The sequence below is a fragment of the Ornithorhynchus anatinus genome, chromosome 21 (genome assembly GCF_004115215.2).
Source record: "Ornithorhynchus anatinus isolate Pmale09 chromosome 21, mOrnAna1.pri.v4, whole genome shotgun sequence".
Taxonomy (NCBI): domain Eukaryota; kingdom Metazoa; phylum Chordata; class Mammalia; order Monotremata; family Ornithorhynchidae; genus Ornithorhynchus; species Ornithorhynchus anatinus.
In genome coordinates, this window is record NC_041748.1 from 5,132,195 (window position 1) to 5,159,064 (window position 26,870).

The 26,870-nt window shown below is 46.2% G+C and overlaps 1 protein-coding gene across 1 annotated transcript in view; it reads left to right on the top strand.

The window, feature by feature from the left end:
* Nucleotides 1-26,870, top strand: part of STAC (SH3 and cysteine rich domain) — a 94,957-nt gene that overhangs the window by 36,104 nt on the left and 31,983 nt on the right. The window contains exons 3-5 of the mRNA XM_029049310.2: nucleotides 21,033-21,133; nucleotides 23,150-23,231; nucleotides 25,584-25,699. Of these exons, the coding sequence (XP_028905143.1) occupies nucleotides 21,033-21,133; nucleotides 23,150-23,231; nucleotides 25,584-25,699 (299 nt within the window). The remainder of the gene's footprint in view (nucleotides 1-21,032; nucleotides 21,134-23,149; nucleotides 23,232-25,583; nucleotides 25,700-26,870) is intronic.

Below are 26,870 nucleotides of genomic sequence, written 5' to 3' on the forward strand. Positions count from 1 at the left end.
GTAAAGCAGTTAGACCAACGCTTGGTAGGTCAGAGTACAGAGATGAAGGAAACTGTTATGAAGGAAATCACAGACATATCGAAGGAAAGAGTTATCCCAGGAGGCAAGTAAAGATAGGATGGATAAAGCTAGAAAAGGGAAACTGAGCCAAAGAACGTCTCCCTCTAGTCCCCCTCACTGTCCATCTCCCGATCCCACCCTCCTTCCTGTCTGGCATTCCCTTCCCCTTCACATCTGGCAGACCGCTGCTCTCCCCTTTGACGAAGGGGAAATCACATCTCTTCCTGGAGGCCTTCCCTGGTTCACTCTCATTTCCACATCCCTTACAGCCACTTCAACACTTCCTCATTTTCACCCTAATTACTTGGGTACTCCCTGCGGGAACACTTATGAACATACCTTTAAACTCCGGGCGCTTCTCTCTTTCTGCAATTTAGTGACCGTCTCCCCTGGTTAAGACTGTAAGCTCCCTGAGGGCAGGGATTGTGTCTATTGTGACCTACTGTAAAGAGCAAAGTCCAGGGAGTCAGAGGACGTGGGTTCATGATCCCAGTTTCACCACCCGCCTACTGTGTGACCTGCGTGATTTAAATTATCTTGTCTGTTTCCTCAACTGTAAAATGGGAATTCAATGCCTAGTCTCGCTACCCTATAGACTGTGGGTCTGGGAATAACTCTGAACTGGTTATCTTGTATCTACCTCAGAGTTTGGCATATTGTAAGCATTTCGCGAATAACATTATCGTCATCATTATGATTTTCATCTTCGTCATCAGATTGGGAACGGAATGAACGTGGAATGGGAATAGAAATCCAGGTCTAGTGCGCTAGACTCGGGTCTGCCTCAAACTTGCTTTCAGTTTCTAAGAGACTCATTTCACCCCTACATAGATTGTTTCCACATCTGGCATTATCACTGCTATTTTTATTCTGCTCTTTATGAAGCATTTCTTGACAATCCAAACCCTGCGCTAAGCACTGGGGCGGATACGAGACGATCCAATCGGACACCGTTCGGGAGCCACACAGGGCTCACAGGCAGTAGGGAGACCAAGGATCTTATCCTTATTCTACAGATGAGGAAACTGAAGCTCGGACATCTAGCCAAGGTCGGCACGTCAGAGGCAGAGCAGACACATATCCTGACCGCCGGTCAGCTGCTCTTTCCACTTGGCCCCCACAGCACTTACGTCTACGTCCGTAATTTATTTATTTCTATTACTGTCCGTCTCTCCCTCTAGGCCGTAAGCTTGGTGTGGGCGGGGAATGTGTCTGTTTACTGTTATATTGTGCTCTCCCAAGCACTTAGAACGGTGCTCTGCACACAGTAAGCGCTCAATAAGTACAAATGACTGGCCACCCTCCCTCCCAGCCTAGAACAAACCTCCAGTGGAGTGACAGGCCGGTAGACTGAGCGAAAGTATGCCAGGCAGATCCATAGAGTCGGTAGAGAGGTTTGACACGGAAGCTGTGAGACTTCCCACCCCTTGCCCAGCTGCACCTGGGTGTCACCCAGACTCAGCATGGCTCAGTGGATAGAGCACGGGCCTGGGAGTCAGAAGGTCATGGGTTCTAATCCCGGCTCTGCCACTTGTCTGCTGTGTGACCTTGGGCAACTCACTTCATTTCTCTGGATCTCAGTTACTTCATCTGTAAAATGGGAATTGAGACTGTGAGCCCCTTAGGAGATAGGGACTGTGTCTAACCTGATTTCCTTGAATCCACCCCAACTAGTGCCTAGCCTCTTAGTACAGTGCCTAGCCCATAGTGAGCGCTTGACAAATACCACAATTATTATTATTACACACAGCCCTCACCTGAAGGGTTGTGGGTCGATGGCTTGACACCACCAAACTGCGGCTTCTTGTCTTAATGGAAGGATGCAAATTCCCACCACCGGTCCTCCTCCAGGAGGACATTTTTCTTCTTCAAATGCCTTTGAGTTGTTCCCGGCCTATAGCGACTCCGTGGACGCACCCTCTTCCGAACATCCCATCTTCCGTCCTAAAGTCATCCCAGGATCTGTATCCACAAGATGTTTTAGGGCTAATGAAATAAAGCTTTCAGGTGAGTTTTGAGCCTCCCTGCAAAAGAGACATGATGAGCACAGGATGCTGTTATTAACAAAATTGGAAATTGGGAATCGAAGATAGTTAATTAGGGATTTTCCACTTGGGGTTTGGAACTGGGAGTCTGATTTCGCCTATGTCCCCCGGGTCCTGGCCCTCACCCGCTGACTGATCCAGAGATAGGAGTCCTGAGGGGCAATAGAAAGTGAAGGTTGAATCCTGGCACCTCGCCTCTGCCAGTCACCCGATGCCCAGCTCTCAATGTGCCCATTTGACAGAGTGTTATAGCCCTGGTCCCGGCCCACGCTCAGCCTGAGCCGTTTACGGACCTTCGGCTGCCCTGAAAAGGGGAATTGTACTCTCCCAAGATCTTAGTACAGTGTTCTGCACAACTTAAGCACTCAATAAACATGACTGAATGAATGGAAAAGAAAGTTGCCCCCTCTTTAGGACAACTAAGTCATTGTGGGCAGGGAATGTGTTTGTAATACTGTTATATCGTACTCTCCCAAGCATTTAGTACAGTGCTCTGCACACAGTAAGCACTCAGTAAATACTACTGACTGACTGACTGACTGACTGACTGACTTCCCCCTCTACCTGGGAAGTGATGGTCCGGTGGTCTGATAGGAGTAATGTCATCATTCAGCATCCACCCTAAATCCCGAGCTTAGAAGCTTTATCTAGGCCCCCATCTCACCTTGCTCTACTGCCATTTCCCTCCCAGATCCTCATTCACAGAGGCAGCAGGGAGAGTGGACACCCCAAGGATGCAATCCCCTTGCCCCCTCCTACCTCACCTCTTTACTCTCCTTCTACAACCCAGCCCACTTCACTCCTCTATTGCCAATCTGTACCTCATTGTACCTCGATCTTGTCTATCTCGCCATCAACCTCTCTCTCACTTCCTGCTTCTGGCTTGGAATGCCCTCCCTCTTCATATCTAACACACAATTACTTGTCTCTCATCCTCAAAGCTTTACTGAAGGTCCATCTCCTCCAAGAGGCCTACCCTGACTAAGCCTTCTTTTCCTTTTCTTTGACTCTCCTCCTGACTTGCTCCCTTTATTCATACCTCCTCCCAGCCCCACGGCACTTAGGTACATTCCCCTAATTTCAGTTATTTATATTAATGTCTGTCTCCCCCTCTAGACTGTAAGGTCACTTTGGGCAGGGAATGTGTCTGTTTTATTATGTTCTACTTTTCCAAGAGGTGAGTACTGTGCTATACACACCGTAAGCACTCATAAATACGACTGACTGACTGACTGACTCCAGTGTGGTCTAGTGAAAATACCATGAGGGGAGTCGGGAGACCCCAAATCCGCCATCTGCCTGCTCTGTGACACTGGGTTTCTCTGTGCTTCATTTTCTTCATCTGTATAATAACTTGTAGTTCAATACCGTTGTTGTTTTATTGTATTTCTTAACCATTTACTACATGTCAGACACTGTACTTAGCACTGGGGTAGATAAAAGCTAATCTGGTTGAACATAGTCCATGTCCCACGTGGGGCTCACGGTCTTAATCCCCATTTTACAGATGAGGTAGCTGAGGCACAGAGAAGTAAAATGACTTCCTCAAGATCGCAAAGTAGACAAGTGGCGGAGCCAGGGTTAGAACCCCGGCGCGTTTGAATCCCAGGACCCTGCTCTATCCACAAGGTCATGCTGCTTCTCACGCCTGTTCTCTCTCCTCCTTAGACTACTGGTCTTATGTGGGAAAGGAACTGGATCTGACCCCATCATTATGTGTCTACCTCAAAGCTTAGCACAATCCTCCTAAGTAAACACTTTAACAAATTCCAGAATCATCCTGGTCAAATTTTTAACTGCGGCCAACCTCACTCCCCGGTCTTAGCTCCTGGAGGTGGCCTGCTCTCTCTGACCCTCTGAACCTGGCTGTGGGCATCTCTGTGAGGTTTTTGTGTGTTGCTAAATCATGGCAATAATAATAATAGTAAGTCCTTACTATGTAAAAAGCAATATCCTGAGCACTGGAGTGGATATAAGATAATCAGGTCAGACACAGTCCCTGTGCATAGAACCTGACTCTGGACATATCTTTAAGTTTCCTGTGTGAGGTTAAATAATAATAATAATAATAATAATAATAATAGTAATTATTGTGGTAAGCACGTACTATCTGCCAAGCATTATACTGAGCACTGGAGTGAGAATAAGATAATCAGGCCAGACACAGTTCCCCCCCTACGGGGGCCTCACAGGCAAAGTGGAAGGGAGGACAGCATGGGGAAGCAGTGACTTAATCCCAGCTATGTCACTTGTCTGCTGTGTGACCTTGGGAAAGTCACTTCACTTCTCTGGGCCTCATTTCCCTCATCTGTAAAATGGGGATTGAGACTGTGAGTCCTATATGGGACAGGGACTGTGTCCAACCTATTCACCTTGTATCTCCCCCAGTGCTTACAAGAGTGCTTGCACATAATAAGGTCTTAACAAATACCATAGCTATTATAATAATAATTATTATTATTAGAAAAAATACGGGCTTGGGAGTCAAAGGACCTGGGTTCTAATCCCAGCTCTGCCCTTTGCCAGTTGTGTGACCTTAAACAAGTCATTCAACTGCCCTGACCCTTCATTTTCTCATCCATAAAATGGGGATTAAATACCTGTTCTTCCTCCTATGAGGACTGCATGGCACAGGGACTGCATCTGACCTGATTATCTTTTATCTCCCCCAGTGCTTAGCACAGTGCACTGAACAAACGCTATTATTATCATTTCACACAGCGGGTAAATGGTGGAGCTGGAGTTAGATCCCAGGTCCTCTAACTCCCAGGCCCGGGCTCTTTCCGCTAGGCCAAAAGGGGTTACTAGACTCTGCCAAGTGGGGGACTAAGGGGGATAAACTGGAATATTCAAGACCCCTGAGAAGCAGTGACTCCTCACACCCCTGGGGAGAACCTTTCTGAAGTGAAAGGTGTGCGCTGACACAGAGGGGAACAACGACGCTAATACTCCTCAGGAAGCTCTGTTCCCGTTTCCATTCCGGTCTCCCCGGGCTGCCAAGTTTCTCCCTCCCATCTCTCTTCTCTAAAAGTGTCCGAGAGAGGGGCTGAAAATATCTATCCAAGTCTAAGAAAGAAAAGGGTCCATAGAAAACCTAATGGATTTATTTTCATCAAAGAGGATTCCACACGCCCCTGAAGAGGAGCCTCTGTCTGTGAATCGATCTTCTGGGCCCAGAAGGGCGCTCCGCACCGAGCAGAATGTTACCAGAATAGGAACCAAAGAGGCAGCTTTGGAGCAAAAAAGAAACTAGCCCAGCTCACAAGCTGCGCTGTTCTTTTCAAGAAAGGAAGTGAAGCAGGGTTCTCTGATGGATGCATGCCACAAAGGGGAAGAGGTGCCATTTTAGGATCCACGCGTGGGTTGAAAAACATCAGGAGAAAAGGGCAAGGGAGTCTGGCTGTCTTTCTCTGAATCCTTTGGACTAGGGGCCCCTCACACGCGGCTTGGTGTCGGCATTCTTGAGAGACTTTGGGTGCTTGCCTTCAGGCCTGCGGTCTCCTATGAGTTCCGTGCCAGGGAAAACTGTCGCGTTCTATGTCTTTGAGGGAAAAGGCCTTTTCTCACAACTCAGGACCAAAGTTTAGACACTGAAAACCTAGAAAAGTCCAAATGTTCCCTAGACCTATATCTTGGATTGATCGTTGACTACAAAATGGTTAGTTACAAAATGGGCAGGTCACTTAACTGCTCTGTGCTTCAATTAACTCACTTGGAAAATGAGGCTGAAGTATCTCTTCTCATCCTTAGACTGTGAACCCCAGGTGGTACAAAGATTGTGCCCAATCTGATTTTATTGTATCTGCCCCAGTGCTTAGTTCAATGCTTGACACGTAAGATGTGCTTACAGGACACCACTTATATAATAGAAAACTTTACATTTCACAGTAGCAGTCTCCTTGAGTCCGAACTCATTGTGGGCAGGGAATATGTCTGTTATATTGCTTATCGTACACCCCCAAGCACTGAGTACAGTGCTCTGCACATGGTAAGCACTCAGTAAATACGAGTGACTGACTGACTGACTATTTTCGTTCCTGAACTCCTTAGCTTTGCTCCTTTTGGACCAGAACTCAAGAGTCAGTGACAGATGGCTTCTTCCGAGCCTTAGGCTCCCTACTATATATGAGGCACCCCCATTTCCAATTCACCCATCTTCCCGAAACTGGAAAGAAAACCAGATTGCAACTGGCTTTGATTGATGGAGTGAATGAAATGGCTGCCATTTGGTTGAATCTCTGTGCCAAATCATCCAGTTTTATTCAGTCAGTCGCATTTATTGAGCGCTTACTGTGTTCCAAGCGCTGTGCTAAGCCCTTGGGAGAGTACAATAGAACAATAAACAGACACATTCCCTGCCCTCAATGAGCTTACACACTAGAGGGGGAGAGAGGTTTTACTAAAAACAGTCCAGTTTTCAACTGACCTATTTCCTGTGAAGTCCCAACTCATTCATTCATTCATTTATTCATTCAAATGTATTTATTGATTGTGTACTGTGTGCAGAGCATATTTATTGATTGTGTACTGTGTGCAGAGCACTGTACTAAGCGCTTGAGAGAGTACAATAGAACAGTAAACAGACACATTCCCTGCCCACGACAAGCTTACACTGACACTTTCTTGTCTAGTGTAATTACATTGGCAGTGACTGTCCCATTTCACCGCCTCAGGATTCAGTCCCTTTATTAAGGTTATCTGATTTAAGGCAGGTGACTGAAAAAAAAGGAAGAAATATTTACATCTGGGGAGGCTATTGACAGAGAAGAAACAGAGAAGCAGCTTGGCTCAGTGGAAAGAGCCCTGGCTTGGGACTCAGAGGTCATGGGTTCTAATCCCAGCTCCACCATTTATCAGCTGTGTGACTTTGGATAAGTCACTTAACCTCTCTGTGTTACCTCATCTGTAAAATGGGGATTGAAACTGTGAGCACCACCTGGGGCAACCTGATTAGCTGGCATCTACCCCAGCACTTAAAACAGTGCTTGGCACATAGTAAGCGCTTAACAATTACCATCATTATTATTCTTCCCAAACCTGAAGAAAAATCCTTGGCAATTGTCTATATTCTTAATCAGCTCCACCAACTCAGTATCCAATGTAAGAGGCATCTCTTTCTCAGAATGAATGGAAAACGTGGGGCACTCTGAAGATCTTCCTGATCGTAAGGTGTGCGTTCAAATAAATAATCAAACAAGGGTAGATATTACAGTAGCTCACTACCCCCCGGGCCTTCTTCTATACTCTTTGTCTCTTAAACTAATTGGTTCTCGATCCATTTTTCCCTTTTCTTGGTCCTCTCAAAAATAAAGTGAGTGTGCTCTGGATGTCCAATCCTGGATTTACCAAGATCCTTCAGAAAATAGCCTCCCCCCCTAATTCTAAAGGAAATGTTCTCTCTGGCTGAGGAGTGTTCATTCATTCATTTCCTCATTCAACATGAAGTTGGATGTGCAAAAGCAAAATTCCTCAGGAAAAAAAATTGTTTTTTTTATGGTATTTGACAAGAGCTTACTCTGTGCCAGGCACCGAACTAAGCTCTGGGGTAGATACAAGCTAATCAGCTTGGAAGCAGTTCATGTCCCATAAGAGGCTCACAGTCTTAATCCTCATTTTACAGATGAGGTAACTGAAGCGCAGAGAAATTAAGCGACTTTGTCTAAAGTCAGATGACAGACAAGGGACAGAGTCAGGATTAGAACTCAGGTCCTCAGACTCCCAGACCTGTGCTTTAACCACTAAGCAAAACTGCTTCTCTAAAGTGTAAAATTGCTCCTCTGAAATGTAGAAATTCCAGCACTGATTTTGCCAACATGATTTGGGGTGGCACATCTTAGGGACAATAGGAGAAATGCATTTCACATTCCAATTTAGAACCCCGGGCCTGAGGTCCAAAGAATCCGAGTTTTAATCCTGGCTCTGTCCCTGGCCTTTTGTGACCCCGGGCAAGTCATTCAACTTCTCTGTCCCTCAGTTTCTTCATTTCTAAAATGGAGATTCAATATCTGTTCTCTTCCCCACTGAATGTGAACCTTATGTGGGACAGGGACCATGTCCAGTCATCTTGTATTTTACTGTCTCTAACCCAGCACTTAATGAAAAGCTCGGCACTTCGTGCACCGTTAACAACTATCACAATTATTATGATTATAGCTGGGTTTGAGCTTTGGATTTTGGGCATTCTTTGGGTTAAGACAGCTTATTTTTATTTTTTGTAATGGCATTTGTTAAGGGCTTACTATATGCCAGGCAATGTACTAAGAGATGGAGGAGATACAAGCTAATCAGGTAGGACACAGTCTGACTACGCACGAAGCACTGTACTAACCACTTGGGAGAGTACCATACGGTTGCAGCGTGCTTTCCCAAGCACTTAGTACAGTGGTCTGCACACAGCAGGAACTCAGAAAATACCACTGATTATTTGATTATTATTTGATCCGCCTCTCCAAATGCAGAGTGGTTGGAGGTCACACCAGTGAAATTTGAGCTTGGTTTGGAAGCTGAAGAGCAGATGGATTTGTTGCAGTTGGCTTCATTCTTTTTTTTTTTAAGGTATTTGTTAAACCCTTAGTATGTGATAAACACTGCTTTGAATGCTGGGGTAGGTCCCGGTTAATTAGGTGGGACACAGCCCCTGTCCCGCATGGCCTCATAGTCTAAGTAGGAGGGAGAACATGTGTTGAATCCCCATTTTATAGTTGAGGAAGTGAGGCACAGAGAAATTGTGACTTGCCCAAGATCACACAGCAAGCAATTGACAAAGCTGGATTAGAATGCAGGTCCTCTGATTCCCAGACGCGTGCTCTCTCCATTAGGTCATGGATAGTTCATTCTATATATTTACCATAAAAATAATAATAATGGCAGTTGTTAAGCACTGACTGTGTGCAAGGCACTGTTCTAAGTGCTAAGCCACGTGGGGCTCACAGTCTTAATCCCCATTTTACAGATAGGGTAACTGAGCCATAGAAAAGCCATAGACTCACCCAAAGCCACACAGCTGACCAGTGGCAGAGTAGGGATTAGAACCCACGTCCATATCTACATTTAGCTTGAATTTACCCCCCTTGAGTTTCAGTGTATTTTCCCTGTCCATGTTTTTCAAGATTTTATACATTTCAATCATGTCCTCTCTCTCCCATCTCTTTCAAGATTGAAAGTGCTAACCCTTTCAATTTCTAATCCCACAGGCATGCCCTTCTCTATACTTTTTCCAGATCTATTGTGAATTCCAGCAGTACTGCAAATAGTATAAGTCACTTTTCTTCCCCTCTTCTGGAGGAAAGCCAAGAATAAGAAGGGGTTTGAAAGCATCCCAGTAAACTCCCTTCAGTGGAGGCAGAAAATCAGACCCATGGCATTTGATTCGTTTCTAAGAGTTAGGGGTTTCATCCCTTTAATTTTAACGTTCTCTCCCCACCTACTCACCGTACCTCAGTCCCATCTATCTCCCCGCCAACCCCTTGGTCATGTCCTCCCTCTGACCTGGAACTCCCCCCACCTCTGAACCCGTTAGACCACCGTTCTCCATCACCTTCAAAGCCTTATTGAATTCACATCTCCTCCCAGAGGCCTTTCCTGGCAAATCTATCATCAGTGCACTTGGAACTGTACCCCCTTAAGGACGTGATATTCGTCCCCCCCGCCTCAGCCCCACAGCACTATCTGTTCTGAAGGTCCTGAACCAATCCATCAGCCAATCAATAGTCCTTAATGAGCGTTCAAAAAGCTTGAATCAAACTTTTAGGGAAACCCAGAGTTGAAAGGTGAGAAGAAGTCTAAAAAGGAGACTGAGAAACAGCTTACTTACTATTTTGAAGTTTGAGGGCATATAGATTGTAAGCTTGTTGTGGGCAGGGGAAGTGTCTGCTAACTGTTGTACTCTCCCAAGGGCTTAGTGCCGTGCTCTGCGCACAGTAAGCACTCAGTAAATACCACTGATGATGATAATGTAGAGAAGCCCGTTGAAATAAAGGGCTCGCTGCCAGTAGGGAGCTGCATTTATAAGGATGAGGGTCTTTGAGAGCGGTTCACTTGCCTTCTTGAATACTTTGCTCATTTATATCAATGTCTGTCTCCCCCTCTAAACTGGGAGCTCATTTTGGGCAGGGAATGTGTCTGTTGTTGCATTGTACTCTCCCAAGCGCTTAGTACAGTGCTTTGCACACAGTAAGCGCTCAATAAATACGATTGAATGAATGAATGCATGTAGGGCACCTTTTCTGGCCCCCTGCAATTTCGGTAAATATTGCTCAGACAGGGTCACTAATCAATCAACAGTATTTATTGAGCACTTCTCAATAGTATCTATCGAGCACGCCCTCTGCATAGAGCACGGTACTAAGCGTTTCGGAGAGGATGGTACAATAGAGCTCATAGACACAATCCCTGTCCAGAGGGAACTTATAGTCCAGAGAGGGAGAAAGGCATTCAAATAAATAAATACATTATAGTCAAGAGGGAAAAAGCATATCTTACATCCTGCGGGAGAAGGGCTTAAGTCGTTTTGCAGTACGGTGGTGATTTTCACTGAGACATCAACACTCTCTCAGTTCCTTTCTAGCTAACATCATGCTTAGAGAAGCAGCCTGACTAGTGGATAGAGCTCGGGCCTGGGTGTCAGAAGGACCTGGATTCTGATGCCGGCTCCGCCATTTGTCCGTTGAGTGACCTTGGGGAAGTCATTTCACTTCTCTAGGCCTCAATTCCCTCATTTGTAAAATGGGGATGAAGACTGTGAATCCCATGTGGGACAGGGACTGATTAACCTGATTAACTTGTGTCTACCCCAGTGCTTAGTACAGTGCCTGGAAAATAGTAAGCATTTAACAAATACTAATGCCAAGACTACTACTACTAATAATAATGATATAATAATAATCAGGATAATGCTTTGCAAGATGGCTTCAGACAGAACCTGGGCTGGATAGCTGGCGCACCTAACCCGGTAGCGATACTGTCGATGGTCCTATTTCCAAGTGAGTGCTCACAGTGAAGAGCGGAAAAAAAGAGTCTGATGGAAAGCTCTTGTCTACGGGACCTTTTTCCCCTGGAAAAGTTGTCCAGGGAGAAAGGGAAATGCTGATGCTTCATTTTGCCGAAGAATTTTTTTTTAAAAGAATTTCTCAGCTGGGCAGCTAGAGCGAATTTTATCCTCAGTGAGCAAAACTGTGGTGTTCCCAGGAGCCCGGTTGGATGTCGTAATGGATACCTCAAAATAATGATCATGCTGGTATTTATTAAATGCTTACTCTGTGCCAAGCACTAGGCTAGACAAAAGATCATACATTCTCAGATCAGATACGGTCCCTGACGCACACAGGGACCACAGTCTAAGAGGGAGATCCAACAGGTAGCATATTCCCAGTTTACAGGTGAGGAAACTGAGGCCGAGAGATGTTAAGTAACTTGTCTAAGGTCACAGAGTAGGCAAGTGGCAGAGTCGGGATTAGAACCCAGGCCTTCTCACTCTTAGCTCTATCTTCTACCTGCTAGGCCGTCCTGCCTCGGGGCCTCCGTTAGAGCAGAAGGTAGGGCAGTTTCTTCTAAACTGTGAGCCCATTGTCGGGTAGGGATTGTCTCTATCTGTTGCCGAATAGCACTTTCCAAGCGCTTAATACAGTTCTCTGCACACAGTAAAGGCTCAACAAATACGATTGAATGAATAAATGAATTTCACTCCCTGAAGCTATAACGGTGAATAAAGCAGGGACCAGATTGATACTCAACTTTTAAGCGGCATGGCTTAGTGGAAAGAGCCCGGGCTTGGGAGTCAGAGGTCGTGGGTTCTAATCCCAGCTCCTCCACTTGTCAGCTGGGTGACTTTGGGTCAGTCACTTTCTTCTCTGGACCTCAGTTACCTCATCTGTCAAATGGGGATGAAGACTGTGAGCCCCACGTGGGACAACCTAATTACCTTGTATCTACGCCAGGGCTTAGAACTGTGCTTGGCACATAGTAAGCGCTTAGCAAATACCATCATGATTATTATCATTATTATTGTTATTCAAAACTTTTTGGGTGCTAAGGATAATAAGAACAGTAATTATAATCATAATTATATTTGTAAATTATTTACTGTGCATCCTGCACTGTACTAAACGCTGGGGTATATGCAAGATTAATCAGTCAGACGTCTCTGTCCCACAGAGAGTTCGCAGTATAAGTAGGAGGGACTCCCCATTTTATAGATGAGGAAACTGAGGCACAGAGAAGCCCAAGGTCTCACAACAGGCAAATGTGAAGCAACGAGTCAGAAGATCAGGGTTCTAATCCCAGCTCCTCCAACTGTCTGCTGTGTGACCTTGGACAAGTAATAATAATAATAATTATAGTATTTGTTAAGCGCTTACTATGTGCCAAGCACAAGTCACTTTACCCCTCTGGGCCTCAGTTCCCTCATCTGTAAAATGGGGATTAAGACTGTGAGCCCCGTGTGGGACAGGGACTATGATCAACCTGATAACCTTGTATCTATCCCAGTGCTTAGTACAGCGCCTGGCACATAATAAGCGCTGAACAAACATCATTTTTTTAAAAAAAGCATCAGAGCAGGAACTAGAACTCAGGTCCTCTGATTCCCAGGCTGGTATTTTTGGCCATAACAACCATACACCCAGTTTGGGAAAATGATCTTTGTCCAAATCTCCCACCTGCTAGGGGCCAGACACATTCTCTCCTGAACAGAAGACCTGGTCCTAACCACTCCGAGGGCTTTCTGGATGTGACCCAGTGATCCGGATGTAGACGTCCAGTTAGCCCTTTAACGAGTCTCTGAGCCACCCTGTCTCCTAAGTCTATTTTTGCACCCCAGTGAGGGCTAGGGGTCGGAGAGAAAGAGAAAGTTTTTCCACTGCCCGTCGGACACAGAAATATGAAAGATCAACAGAGGCATTTGTAAACAGTGAATGCCATTCGTTTCTTCCAGTTGTCGTGAAGGGGCAGTCGACAAAGCGGACAAAGGCAGAGAGAGAAAGGGGTCTCGGCGGGTCTCGCCTAGGCCCGCCTAACAGAAAAACCCTGAGAATTCAATTTCCCAAAAGACTCGGGACGCGGAAGACTTTTGTGCTAGCAATTCCTCATGCAGCCGGGGTTAGCCGGCAGGCTATTTTTAATCCACGCCGTGCACTGAAGTTGGAGAACTAGGGAAAAGATAGACTTTTCAAAATCTCCCTTTACCAAAAACCCTCTAACTCCCGCACTTCCTTCTCCGCCGGAGAAGGTTTAGGCTGAAATGATAGAGGTATCTGGCTTGGGAATCCTATATATTTTCATTTTTCTACTCTTTCACCCTACAGCTGACACTGACAATTTGAACTCCTCCTGATTTCCATTATGTTGTTCAGTTTTTGTGTCTCAACAGTGGTATATTCACCTGTTGTGAGCACAGTGAGTTCTGTGTACTGCTGATGCTGAGAAATAAAACTGTTACAGACCCCCAGACTGAATCCTTAACCAACCAATCCCCCTCTCGAAATATGCTTTTGGCCCCTCACCGAGAAACTGGGAGAGTGCGGATAGCTCCATGCAAGCCATCGCCACTACTGAAAAACACATACCTGTCAACGGTGTCCCCTAAAGAATGATAATTCACCCAGAAGGGCCAGAGGTCAAATGTAGACTTCATTCATTCATTCAATAGTATTTATTGAGCGTTTACTATGTGCAGAGCACTGTACTAAGCGCTTGGAATGGACAAATCGGTAACAGATAGAGACAGTCCCTGCCCTTTGACGGGCTTACGGTCTAAATGGGGGAGACAGACAAAACCAACAGCAATAAATAGAATCAAGGGGATGAACCTTCACCACGGGCCATGTTGTCTCCCTGTTAAACTCTCATTGTCTGGGAATAATAATTATGGTACTTATTAAGTGCTTACTTTGTTCCAAGCACTGTTCTTGTCTTCCCTCTGGATGGGATGATTAAATGCTTCTATATTCCCTCTTCTTCAAATCTGCAAGGCCCCAGAACTCCCCATCTTTTATTTTTATGGTATTTGTTGAGTGCTTTACTATGTATCAGGCACTGTAATAAACACTGGGGTACATGTGAGATAATCAAGTTGGACATAGTCCATGTCCCACACGAGACTCACAGTATTGACCCCATTTTACAGATGAGGAAAGTGAGGCACAGAGAAGTGAAGTGGCTTGTCCAAGTCCCACAGCAGACATAATGGCAGAGGCGGAATTAGAACTCGGGTGCTTCTGACTCCCAGGTCCAGGCTTAATCGTTATCATTATTATTATTATTATTGTTGTTGTACCTGCTAAGTACTTATTTTGTCCAAACACCGTTCAAAGCCTTGGGGTAGATACAAACGAATCAGATTGGACAAACTGTCCCACATGGGGCTCACGGGCTATGGAGGTAGGAGTAAGATTTAATCCCTGTTTTTACAGATGAGATAACTGAGGCCCAGTGAAGTGAAGCCACTGGCCCGAGGTCACACAGCAGACGTGTGACAGAACCGTGATCAGAACCCAGGTCCTCTGACTCCCAGGTCTGTGCCTCTTTCCACTAGGCCATGCTGCTTCTCACATCGCATGAGAGTGTCCATCCAGATCATCCATCCTCTTGGCTGGGGTCAGCACTGCCCTTATTCACGATGGTGTTTGCCCAAATCCTCGCAGCCCCAATGCCCTCATTTACCCATAGGAACGTCCCTCTACCTTCTGGACAACGAGCAGACCAGCTCTGTCCTTCGCCATTCCATCTCCCAGTGGCTCCTGTTCTTCCACATGGAAAGAACATAAGAAGCCGTGTCTCCCAGTGGATAGCGCACAGTTCCAGGAGTTAGAAGTCTCCTCTACTTGTCTATTGTGTGACTTTGCTTCTCTGTGCCTCAGTTCCCTCAAGTGTAAAATGGGGAATAAGACTGAGCCCTATGCGGAACAGGGACCGTATCCAACACCATTAGCTTGTATCCACCCCAGCGCTTAGTACAGTGCCTGGCACAGTGTAAGCCCTTAACAAATGTCATAAAAAAAAAAGACACGTCAACGTTATCCCAGATTACCTGACTCACCTTCAGCGGCCGCGAAAAGATGGCTTCGTGGAAACTGTGATGTTCGTCTCCCGTGTAGAAAGACTCCTTTTAGAGCTTGATGCAGAGGATGAAAGCAACACAAATAACAGAAACAACTCTCCTCTTTGAAGTTATTATTACATTACTACGCAGGTAATGCTAGGTATTCAGTGAGAGGAACGACCCTTTGATGTTAAAGTAGCTCATAGCTTGTTTGTTCACCGGTTTCTCTTCCCTGAGATGAGAGAGCTCTCCGACAAAAACAGATAAATGTTGGTATATAGATATAGATTATATAGATAGAGATGCAAATAAACACGTATACATAGAAGATGTAGATATAGTTGCGGATGTGGATGTAGACATAGGTATAGATGTCAAGCAGCTTGGCTTAGTGGAAAGAGCCCGGGCTTGGGAGTCAGAGGGTGTGGGTTCTAATCCTGGCTCGGCCACCTGTCTTCTGTGTAAGTCACTTAACTTCTCCGTGCCTCAGTTATTTCATCCGTAAAATGGGGATTAAGACTGTGAGCCCCACGTGGGACAACCTGATTACCTTGTATCTACCCCAGAACTTAGAACAGTGCTTGGCATATAGTAAGCACTTAACAAATGCCATTATCATTATTATTATTATTATTATTATTATGTCCATGTGGATATAGATATTTATGCAGATATAGATAAATACCCTCATTTCTTTTTCTTCCACTCTCTCCTTGTCACCCTGATTTGCTCTCTTTATTCTCTCCTCCCTCAGCCTCACAGCACTTACACACATATCTGTAATTTATTTATTTATATTGATGTCCATCTCCCCCTCTAAACCGGGAGCTCGCTGTAGGCAGGGAACATTTCTACCAAACCTGTTATATTGTATTCTCTCAAGAGTTTATTATAGTGCTCTTCACACAGTAAGCGCTCAATAAATAGGATGGAATGATTTAGATATAGATATATGAATATAGCTACCTTCACACAGCAGTTAAATGTTGCCTTAACTCCACGTGCATATTGATTCATTCAGTAGTATTTATTGAGCGCTTACTATGTGCAGAGCACCGTACTAAACGCTTGGAATGGACAGTTCGGCAACAGATAGAGACAATCCCTGCCCACTGACCGGCCTACAGTCTAATCGGGGGAGACGGACGGACAAAGACAAGACAACTTAATCACGATAAATAGAATCATCTTTCAACACTGAATACATCACTCTAGCACGGGGAGAGCTGAAAACAAAATTTGTATATTACTACAAAAATAGGAATAAGACACACTGGTAAAAGCACTGCATTCACTGTTGTGGTAGGTTTAAGATTCATTCATTCATTCAATAGTATTTATTGAGCGCCTACTATGTGCAGAGCACTGTACTAAGCGCTTGGAATGAACAAGCCGGCAACAGATAGAGACGGTCCCTGCCGTTTGACGGGCTTACGGTCTAATGGATCAGATCATCAAACTGGATCCAATCCTTGTCCCACAGAAGGCTCAATCTAAAAAGGTAGAGAGAGGAGGTTATCAGCCCCATCTTACAGATGAGATGACTGAGACACAGAGAGGTTATGCGATCTTCCCCAAGGACACCCAGCAGGACAGTGGCAGAGCTGGGTTTAGAACCCGGGTCTCCTGCCTCTCGGCTTCATGATCTTTCCTACCTAGAGGTGGAGGAACTGTGAAGTAATATTTCCACACTGCTCAGTTCTTCAAATGAACGGCATAACACCCCTGGGAGCCATGATTTTAAGAAGAATCTAATGAGAAGCAGCATGGCCTAGTGGATGGAGCAAGGGCCGGGAGATCAGAAGGACCTGGGTTCCAAGCCCGGCTCCGCCAGTTATCCGCTGTGCGACACTGGACAAGTCATTTCGCTTCTGCGTGCCACAATTACCTCATCTGTAAAGTGGGGATGAAGACCGTGTGACACAGACTGTGTCCAACCTGATTAGCTTGTATCCACCCCAGCGCTGAGTACAGGCTCATAGTAAGCGCTTAATGAATATCATTTAAAAAAAAAAGAATGGGAGGAATTTAAAGACCAGAAGACCGTAACAAGGAGGATCGAAGGGCTGGATAATAAGCTTGCTGAGGAAAAGCGGAAGGGATGATTCTACTTTGGGATGAGATAGCTCGGGGGGAGTACGGATAAGAAGCTGCGATTTTGAGTCTAGGGCTCAGAATGAGACTGACATGGGTTGTTTTTATTTATTTCCTTGGTTATTTATTTGCATTAATATCTGTCTATATATTAATATAATTAATATATTGAGTGATGTGTTGATATATTTGTTTATTAATATCTGTATCCCCCTCTAGCAGCGTGGCTCAGTGGAAAGAGCCCGGGCTTTGGAGTCAGGGGTCATGAGTTCGAATCCCGGCTCGGCCACTTGGCAGCTGTGTGACTGTGGGCGAGGCACTTCACTTGTCTGTGCCTCAGTTCCCTCATCTGTAAAATGGGGATTAAGACCGTGAGCCCCACGTGGGACAACCTGATTCCCCCGTGTCTACCCCAGCGCTTAGAACAGTGCTCTGCACCTAGTAAGTGCTTAACAAATACCAACATTATTAGTTCATTATGGGCAGGGATTGTATCTGCTATGTTGTTCCAATTTATTCTTCCAAGCGCTTAGTAGAGGGTCGTAAACACAATAAGCACTCAATAGCTATCGATTGATTGCCTGCCGAAATACCATCCTGAAACATAAGTACAGATTAGTTCCTTTTTCTAAGACATCTGTTAAGCACTTACTATGTTCCAAGCACCATACTAATCACCGGGGAAGATACAAGCAAATTAGATTGGACGCAGTCCAGGTCCCACATGGGGCTCACAGTATGAATCGTCACTGTACGCTTGAGAAAACCGAAGCCTAAAGAAGTCGAGTGACTTGTTCAAGGTCACACAGCAGAAAAGTGGATTAGAAGTCAGGTCCTTCTGAATCCCAGGCCTGTGCTCTATTCACTAAGCCACACTGACTGATTTTACACAGTGTACAGCTAAACTATCGTTCACTCATTCATTCATTCGATAGCATTGATTGAGCGCTTACTATGTGCAGAGCACTGTACTAAGCGCTTGGAATGGACAAATCGGCAGCAGATACGGTCCCTGCCCAGTGACGGGCTTAGAGTCTAATCGGGGGAGACAGACAAAAACAATAGCAATAAATAGAATCAAGGGGATGGACAGCTCAGTAAAACAATAGCAATAAATAGAATCCAAGGGATGTACATCTCATTAACAAAATAAATAGGGTGATAAAAATATATAGAAATGAGCTGACGAGCACAGTGCTGAGGGGAGGGGAAGGGAGAAGGGGAGGAGCAGAGGGAAAAGGAGGGGGGATATCGTGATATTCTCTCCTGCCACGGCAATCACCCTCACCACACCCACCATACCTGCAAAGTCCACCCGCTGTCCTGCAAGTCGTCGTGGAGCGTGAAAGCAGATCGAGCTCAAGGATGTCACCGAGTCTAGGTCACGTCTTCCATGGCCCAGTGGGATTGCCTTAGCACTTCATCATCAGTGCTATTGTGATAATAATAATAATAAAAATGTTGGTATCTGTTAAGCGCTTACTATGTGCAGAGCACTGTTCTAAGCACTGGGGTAGACACAGGGGAATCAGGTTGTCCCACATGGGGCTCACAGTCTTAGTCCCCATTTTACAGATGAGGTCACTGAGGCACAGAGAAGTTAAGTGACTTGCCCACAGTCACACAGTTGACAAGTGGCAGAGCTGGGATTCGAACTCATGACGTCTGACTCCAAAGCCCATGCTCTTTCCACTGAGCCACGCTGCTTCTCTAATTGTCTGAGGAGAAGAAGCGTGGCTTAGTGGATAGAGCACTGGCCTGGGAGTCAGAAGGTCATGGGTTCTAATCCCCGCTCCGCCACTTGTCCGCCGTGTCACCTTGGGCAAATCACTTCATTACGCTTCTGTGGACCTCAGTTTCCCCAACTGTAAAATAAAGATTACGACTGTGAGCCCCATGTGGGACAGAGACCGTGTCCATCTTGATTAACTTGTATCTACCCCGACACTTAGAACAGTCCTCGGCACGTAGTAAGCGCTTAACAAGTACCGTAATTATTATCGTCATCAAGGGGAGATAGGCATTAAAATAAATTAAAGATATTTACAAAAGTGCTTGGGGACCGAGAAGGTAAATCTTCAAGTCCTCTTTTGATGCCTTCTGAAATTCTGATATCTTTTGAATGATGACTCAATCGGCGGTGTTTTCGTGACCCAGCCTACGCAAATGTATTTTCTGCCTACAGTAAACATTTATATGCCATAAACCTTGCGAATTCAGAACATCTAGAAATGTAACAGTTTCTAAGGTGAAATCCCCGGGGTAAGCACTGACCAGCTAACAAGATCACTGGGAGAGTTTTATGAAAAACACCTCATCAAAATGCAGGAGGCTAAACATCTGCACTTTTTCAAACAAAACTTTCATAAAAATATCCTCTCCAATCAGGCCATCTCATCAGCCTCTCTTAGCACTTGGGTTTATGTGGATTTATTTATTCCATTCGCTGAATGTTTTGCTTATTCTTATTGTGACCAGTTACGTCTATGTTTCCCTTTGGAGAGCAGAAATGGGGTCCACTAACTCTATTGCACTCTCCCAAAGCATTTAGTCTAGTGCTCCGCACAGAGTGAGCGCTCAATAAATAGTACGTCTCCCCCACTAGAATGGAACTTCCCCAAGTGCAGGGACTGTGTCTCTCTCTGTGTTTCCAGCCATGCCAGTATACTATACTCTGGAAGAGTAGGGATAATGTGAGATTGGTTAAGTGCTTACTACGTGCCGGGCACTGGACTAAGCATTAGGGTAAACACAAGCAAATCAGGTTAGACTCAGTCCCTGTCCCGCATGGGGCTCACAGTCTTCATCCCCATTATACAGATGAAGAAGCAGAGGCCCAGAGACATGCAGTGACTTGCCCTAGGTCTACAGCAGGCAAGTGATGGAGCCGGGATTAGAATCCAGGTCCTTCTGACTCCCAGGCCCGTGCTTTATCCACTAGGTCTTGCTGCTCTTATGAGGTGATCAGTAGAGTGTTCTGCACATGGTAGGCAGGCGAAAATAATGTTGTCGATGACGGCGATGATGGGTTTGGTCAGCGTGGTGATGAAGAGGATAGAAAAGCCGTGCAGCCAAGTTGAAAGAGCATGGCCATGGGAGTCAGAAGCTAATCAATTATTATGTGCCAGATACTATAATAAAGGGTGGATAAAAGCAAATTGGATTGGACACAGTCCCTGTCCCCCATGGGTTTCACAGTCTCAATCCCCATTTTACAGATGAGGTCACTTCACTTCCAGGGAAGTGAAATTGCCCAAGGTCACACAGCAGACAAGTGGTGGAGCCGGAATTAGAACCCAAGTCCTTCTGACTCCCGGGCCCGTGCTCTATCCACTACACTCTGCTAACTCTATCGTGCTTGAATCCAAACCGCTAATTCCCAAGCAGCAGGGTATAGTAGATAGACCACGGGCCTGGGAGTCAGAAGGGCACGTCCAAGAAAGTTAGCAGCGGGATTGGAGGATGGAATCAGTTTTATGAAGCAAGAATCAAACCTACCTCATTCCTGCTCGGCAGGAAAAGCCAGTCATGGGTTGGCTGGGGGTGGCGAGAAGACACCACCAGTGTGAACTGTTTTCTAGATCTGCCCCTGGGAACCACCAGAGGAGTCCAGTAAGGCAGATAACATAGTGGGGAGACACCAGTAAGCAGCCCACTCCAACCCCACCGGCCCACTGACGTTTCCGGTCCCGAAACGGAGGTGTGGGAGGAGGAGCGGGGATCGGGCTGTTTTCTAGCAGATGATGGCTGGAAATGTGCGATCTCACTGGATTTCCTCCTCTGGCTGTGTCGGGCAGGGACCACCACCAAGCACGGACTCCGCTGTAAGGCCTGCAAGATGAGCGTCCACCACAAGTGTACTGAGGGGCTCAGCCAGCAACGCTGCATGGGTAAATTGGTAAGCAAGTCAACGGGGCATCGCCAACCGCCCCTAGGGCAAGCGTTTCATTTTCACCATCTCCCGGGGGGATGGGACTCACGGAGAGGGGATCTGGGGGTAGAGAGAATGGACGGGGAAATCCGAGAGCAACCTTCCTTCCAGGGGCCGGTCAGTCGATCGTATTTAGCGAGCGCTTGCTGTGTGCAGACCACTGTACTAAGCGCTTGGGATGGTACAGTGGAATACCATCCCAAGAGATTTCCATAGCACGTTATCTCGGTCCTCTTACTGGACATCCATTGGATTAGAGGAGCAACGTGGCCTGGTGGAAAGAGCACTGTGCTGGGGGGGTCGGGGGACCTGAGTTCCTGTTCTGGCTCTGCCACGTGTGACCTTGGGCAAGTCACTTAACTGCTCTGGGCTTCAGTTCCCTCCTCTACAAAATAGGGAAAGTACAAGCACTTGGGAGAATACAAGAGAATTAGCAGACACGTTTCTTGCCTATAACCCCCTCCCAGCCCCGGAACACTTAGGTCCATATGTGCAATTTTATTTATTTCTGTTAATGTCCGAGTCCCCTTCTAGACTGTAAGCTCATTGTGGGCAGCCACTGTGTCTGTTATATTGTTCTATTGTACCCTCCCAAGCACTTAGTACAGCGCTCTGAACATAATAAGCGCTCAATAAATACAATTGACTGACTGATAAAGAACTTACAGCAGCGGGAAGGTCCACAACCTCTGGTTGGCTGGCTCGTTCCCCCTCACAGGAGCCATTTTGGGACCACGGAAGGATCGAGTAAATTCCCCAGTGACAGACATCAAAACAGAGAAGCAACTTGGCCTAGCGGAAAAAGCACGGGCCTTGGAGTCAGAGGTTCTGCTGGGCTCAGCCACTTGTCAACTCTGAATCCATGGGCAAGGCACTTCACTCCTCTGAGCTTCAGTTCTCTCGTCTGTAAAATAAGAATTAAGATTATGAGTCCCAGGTGGGCCAGAGATGTATCCAACCTGATTAGCTTCTATCTACCCCAATGTTTAGAACAGTGCCAGCACGTAGTAAGCGCTTAACAAATACCACACACACACACTTCACTTCTCTGGGCTTCATTACCTCATCTGTAAAATAGAAATTAAGACTACGAGACCCAAGTAGGACATGGACTGTGTCCAACCTGATTAGCTTGTATCTACCCCAAGACTCAGTACGGTGCCTGGAACTTAGTAAGCGCTTAACAAATATCCCAAGTAAATAAAAAGCAGAGTCCAGCCGGGGGGGGGGGGGGCAGTTTTGACCCGAGGGATCCCTAGAGAAGAGAAAGATTTCAGGGAGACGAGGGTGGTCTCCCACAAAACTGTTACCATTTCCCTTAAGCCTGGCTGCTTCGATGCCCGCTCTTTCGGATGCCACGGATTCTCGGGTTAAAGATGCCCGTTACGGAGGACGGGAGCCCTGGAGTGAAGGAGCCCGGAGGGGCAGTGAGTAGGTGGAGAAAGCATCCGAAAGGACGAAGTTTTTACTCATTCAGCAAGCCCCGCACTTGGCCGCCACGGGAAGGAAATTACAGGTCTGAACCAGCGAACGCTTGCTGAGCCAACTCGTTGGGAGAGATTGGAGATGTCTCCAGCAGAACAAATTGGGTTTATTTTTGGCAATCTGGACTACTTTTATCCATCTCAGCGGTGTCATCCATCTCATCTCCCTCTCATCTCTCATGAGAAGCAGCACGGTTTAATGGATAGAGCACGGGTCTGGGAATCAGAGGTCTTGGTTTCTAATCCCAGCTCTACCACTTGTCTGCCGTGTGACCTTGGACAAGTCACTTCACTTCTCTGGGCCTCAGCGACCTCTCCTGTAAAATGGGGATCGAAGCTATGGGCCCCACGTGGGACAGAGACGGTATCCAACCCGATTTGCTTGTATCCACCCCAGTGCTCAGTACAGTGCCTGGAACATAATAAGCACTTGACAGTTATTATCATTATTAAATACTATCATTATCTCCCTCTTGCTTTCCTCTTTCTCTCTCTCTAGCCAAAAGGGTTTCGACGTTACTACAGCTCCCCCTTGCTCATTCATGAACAGTTTGGCTGCATCAAGGAAGTGATGCCCATTGGTGAGTCTGGAGGCGGGGGAGGAGGGGCCTAATAATAACAACTGTGATATTTGTTAAGCGCTTACTATGTACCAAGCACTGTACTGAGTGCTGGCTTCTGTGCTGGGATAAGGCTTTTTCTGGATTTTTTTTAGCTTCCTCCACCACTCAGATCAAGATTGAGGCAGGATGCTGAGACTCTTCTCTTCTAATGATATTGAAAATGATGGTGGTATTTGTTAAGCCCTTGCTATGTGCCAAGTCCTGTACTAAGCGCTGGGGTAGATACAAGATAATCAGGTTGCACTCGGGGCTAAGTAGGGGGGAGAACAGATACGAAATCCCCATTTTGCAGAGGAGGGAACTGAGGTCCAGAGAAGTGAAGTGAATTGCCTAAGGTTGCACAGCAGGCGAGTGGCAGAGAAGGGATTAGAACTCAGGTCGTCTGACGCCCAGGGCTGTGCTCTTTCTTCTAGGCCTCACTGCTCCTATTCTAAACATTCCTGTCATAGTCCGACACAACTACCTTTCCTGAATAATGGCTAATCAATGGATAGTGGATAATCAAGCCATCCATCAATCATTTATTGAGCACCTGCTATGTGCAGAGCACTGAACTAAGTGCTCGGGAGTGTACAGTATAGTAAAGTTGGTAGTCTAGATTAATGTTAGGAAGATTTGCTATGAAGAGCCTGAAAAAAGTTATGAAACGTGCTGATGTAACAATTGCCATAAAAACACAAATTGTCAACCCTATGGTGTTCCCTGTGACGATGTATGGATCCGAAAGCTGGACGGTGAAAAAACAGGATAGAAAGAACATGGATTCTTTAGAAATGCGGTGTTGGAGAAGGCTTTTGCCAATACCACGGACTGTCCGAAAGACAAGTGGATTTTGGAGCAAATTAAACCAAAGTGGTCTTTGGAAGCCCACGTGACTCAGATTAGCATATTTTGTACACATAATCAGGAGGTCTAATTCTCTGGAGAGGACACTAATGCTAGGAAAAGTCCAGGGAAAACGGAAAAGAGGCAGACCGGCAGCTAGATGGATAGAGAGCATAACAACGATAGCGGAGGAACCATTACAAAGGTTGCAGATTATGGCAGAGGACAGGATGTACGGGAGAAAGTATATCCATGAAGTCACTATGAATCAGAAATGACTCAACAACACTTAATAAAAATAATAATAGTAGTCTGGGGGGAGATAAATATTAAGTGAATGCGCTATGAATACGGACATGTCATCTAGACTGTAAGCTCGTTGTGGGCAGGGAAGGTGTCTTTATATAACAGTTGAACTCTTTTGTACACATTGTACTCTCCCAAGCACTTAGTACAGTGCTTTGCACACAGTAAGCATTCAATAAATACCATTTAACTGTGGAGCCTCTCCCTGTTTAACCCTTCTCTCTCTCTCTGTATTTCCGCTGTTTCTCTTCTCTCCACTTCATTTCCTCTCCCTTCCTATTCCCCAAACTCCTGAACATATCCTTCTCCTGCCCTGATAAAACTGGTGAGATTAGGGAGGCTTCCCAGTTCCCAGGCTCGGCTGAGCCAAGCCCGTGTTTTTCTTTCGGGGTTTTCTCTTTTTACCCCTGACTCCTGGATATAATAAAGTGAGGTGGGGTGATGGGGAAGAAGACTAAGGAATATAGGTCTCTAGTCAAGCAGCGAGAGGGAAAGCAGTTGAGAACAGTAAGAGCTCCGTGAAGTGGGATTGAGGGACATTGAGAACAGGACGTAGGAGATCTAAAAAAGCCAGTGGGCTCAGCATATTATGGATATCTATGTTGTTTAGTCATGGGCTTCATTCATTCATTCATTCAATCATATTTATTGAGTGCTTACTATGTACAAAGCATTGTGTTAAGTGCTTGGGAGAGTACAGTAGTACTGTGAGCCCTCCTGCCTGGAAGAAGGTTGAGTGGCCTAGTGGATACAGCATGGCCAGAGAGTTGACAGGCCCTGGGTTCTAATTCTGGCTCTGCCACTTGTTGGCTGGATGACCTTGGGGAAGTCACTTCACTTCTCCGGCCTCAGTTCTCTCCTCTGTAAAATGGCGATTAAGACCGTGAGCCCCATATGGGACAGGGACCATGTCCAATCTGATTAGCTTGCATCTACCCCAGTGCTCAGTTCAGGGCCTAACACATAGTAAGCGGTGAATAAATACCGTGAAACAAAAACCCTGCGGGGCAGACTGATGCCCAAGAATGGAGAATGCTGGGCCAGCCGAGCTGTGAACGTCACCTGCCCACTTTGACTCCTGCCCTTCCCCACAGGAAAGAGGAAGGAACGGGGGAGAGGAAGGGGGTTTTCTCTGAGAGAGGACCCAACTTACATGTCCTTCCTCTCTTCTCTTCACAGCTTGTGGCAACAAGGTGGATCCCGTCTACGAAGCTCTCCGTTTTGGAACCTCGCTCGCCCAGAAGACCAAGAGGGGCAGTTCTGGAACCGGATCCGACTCGCCCAACAGAAACTCCGTAATTCCCCTATTTTGCTTTCATTCGTTCGTTCATTCATTCAAACATATTTACTGAGCGCCTACTGTGTGCACAGCACTGAACTAAGCACTTGGAAGAGTACAATATAATCAGCACTTTCCCTGCCCACAGTGAGCTTACAGTCTAGAGGGGGAGACAGACATTAATAAGAATAAATAAGTAAATAAATAAATGACACATATGAACATAAGGGCTGTGGGGCTGGGAGGGGTGAAGGGGAGCAAGTCAGGGTGGAGCAGAAGGGAGTGGGAGAAATGGAAAAGAGGTTTAGTCAGGAAAAACCTCTTGGAGGAGGTGGGCGTTCAATAAGGCTTTGAAAGGGGTAAGGGAGTATTTGTCGGTCAGTTCATTCATTCAATAGTATTTATTGAGCGCTTACTATGTGCAGAGCACTGTACTAAGCGCTTGGGATGAACAAGTCGGCAACAGATAGAGACGGTCCCTGCCATTTGACGGGCTTACGGTCTGATCGGGGGAGACGGACAGACGAGAACGATGGCGATAAACAGCGTCGAGGGGAAGAACATCTCGTAAAGACAATGGCAACTAAATAGAATCGAGGCGATGTACAATTCATTAACAAAATAAATAGGGTAACGAAAATATATACAGTTGAGCGGACTAGTACAGTGCTGTGGGGATGGGAAGGGAGAGGTGGAGGAGCAGAGGGAAAAGGGGAAAATGAGGCTTTAGCTGCGGAGAGGTAAAGGGGGGATGGCAGAGGGAGTAGAGGGGGAAGAGGAGTTATCAGTTATCAAGAGGGAGGGAGTTCCAGGTCAGAGGCAAGACGTGGGCCAGGGGTCAGCAGCAAGATAGATGAGATCGAGGTACAGTGAGAAGTTTAACACTAGAGGAGCAAAGTGTGTGGGCTGGGTTCTAGTAGAAGAGTAGCGAGGTGAGGTAGGAGGGGGCAAGAGGATTGAACGTTCTGAACCCAATGGCGAGGAGTTTTTGTTTGATGCAGGGGTGGATTCCCTCTCCTCCTCCCCCTCTCCCATCCCACCCCCTCAGCACTGTGCTCGTCCGCTCAACTGTATATATCTTCATCACCCTATTTATTTTGCTTAATGAGATGTACATCACCCTGATTCTATTTATTTGCCATTGTTTTTACGAGACGTTCTTCCCCTCGACTCTATTCATCGCCATC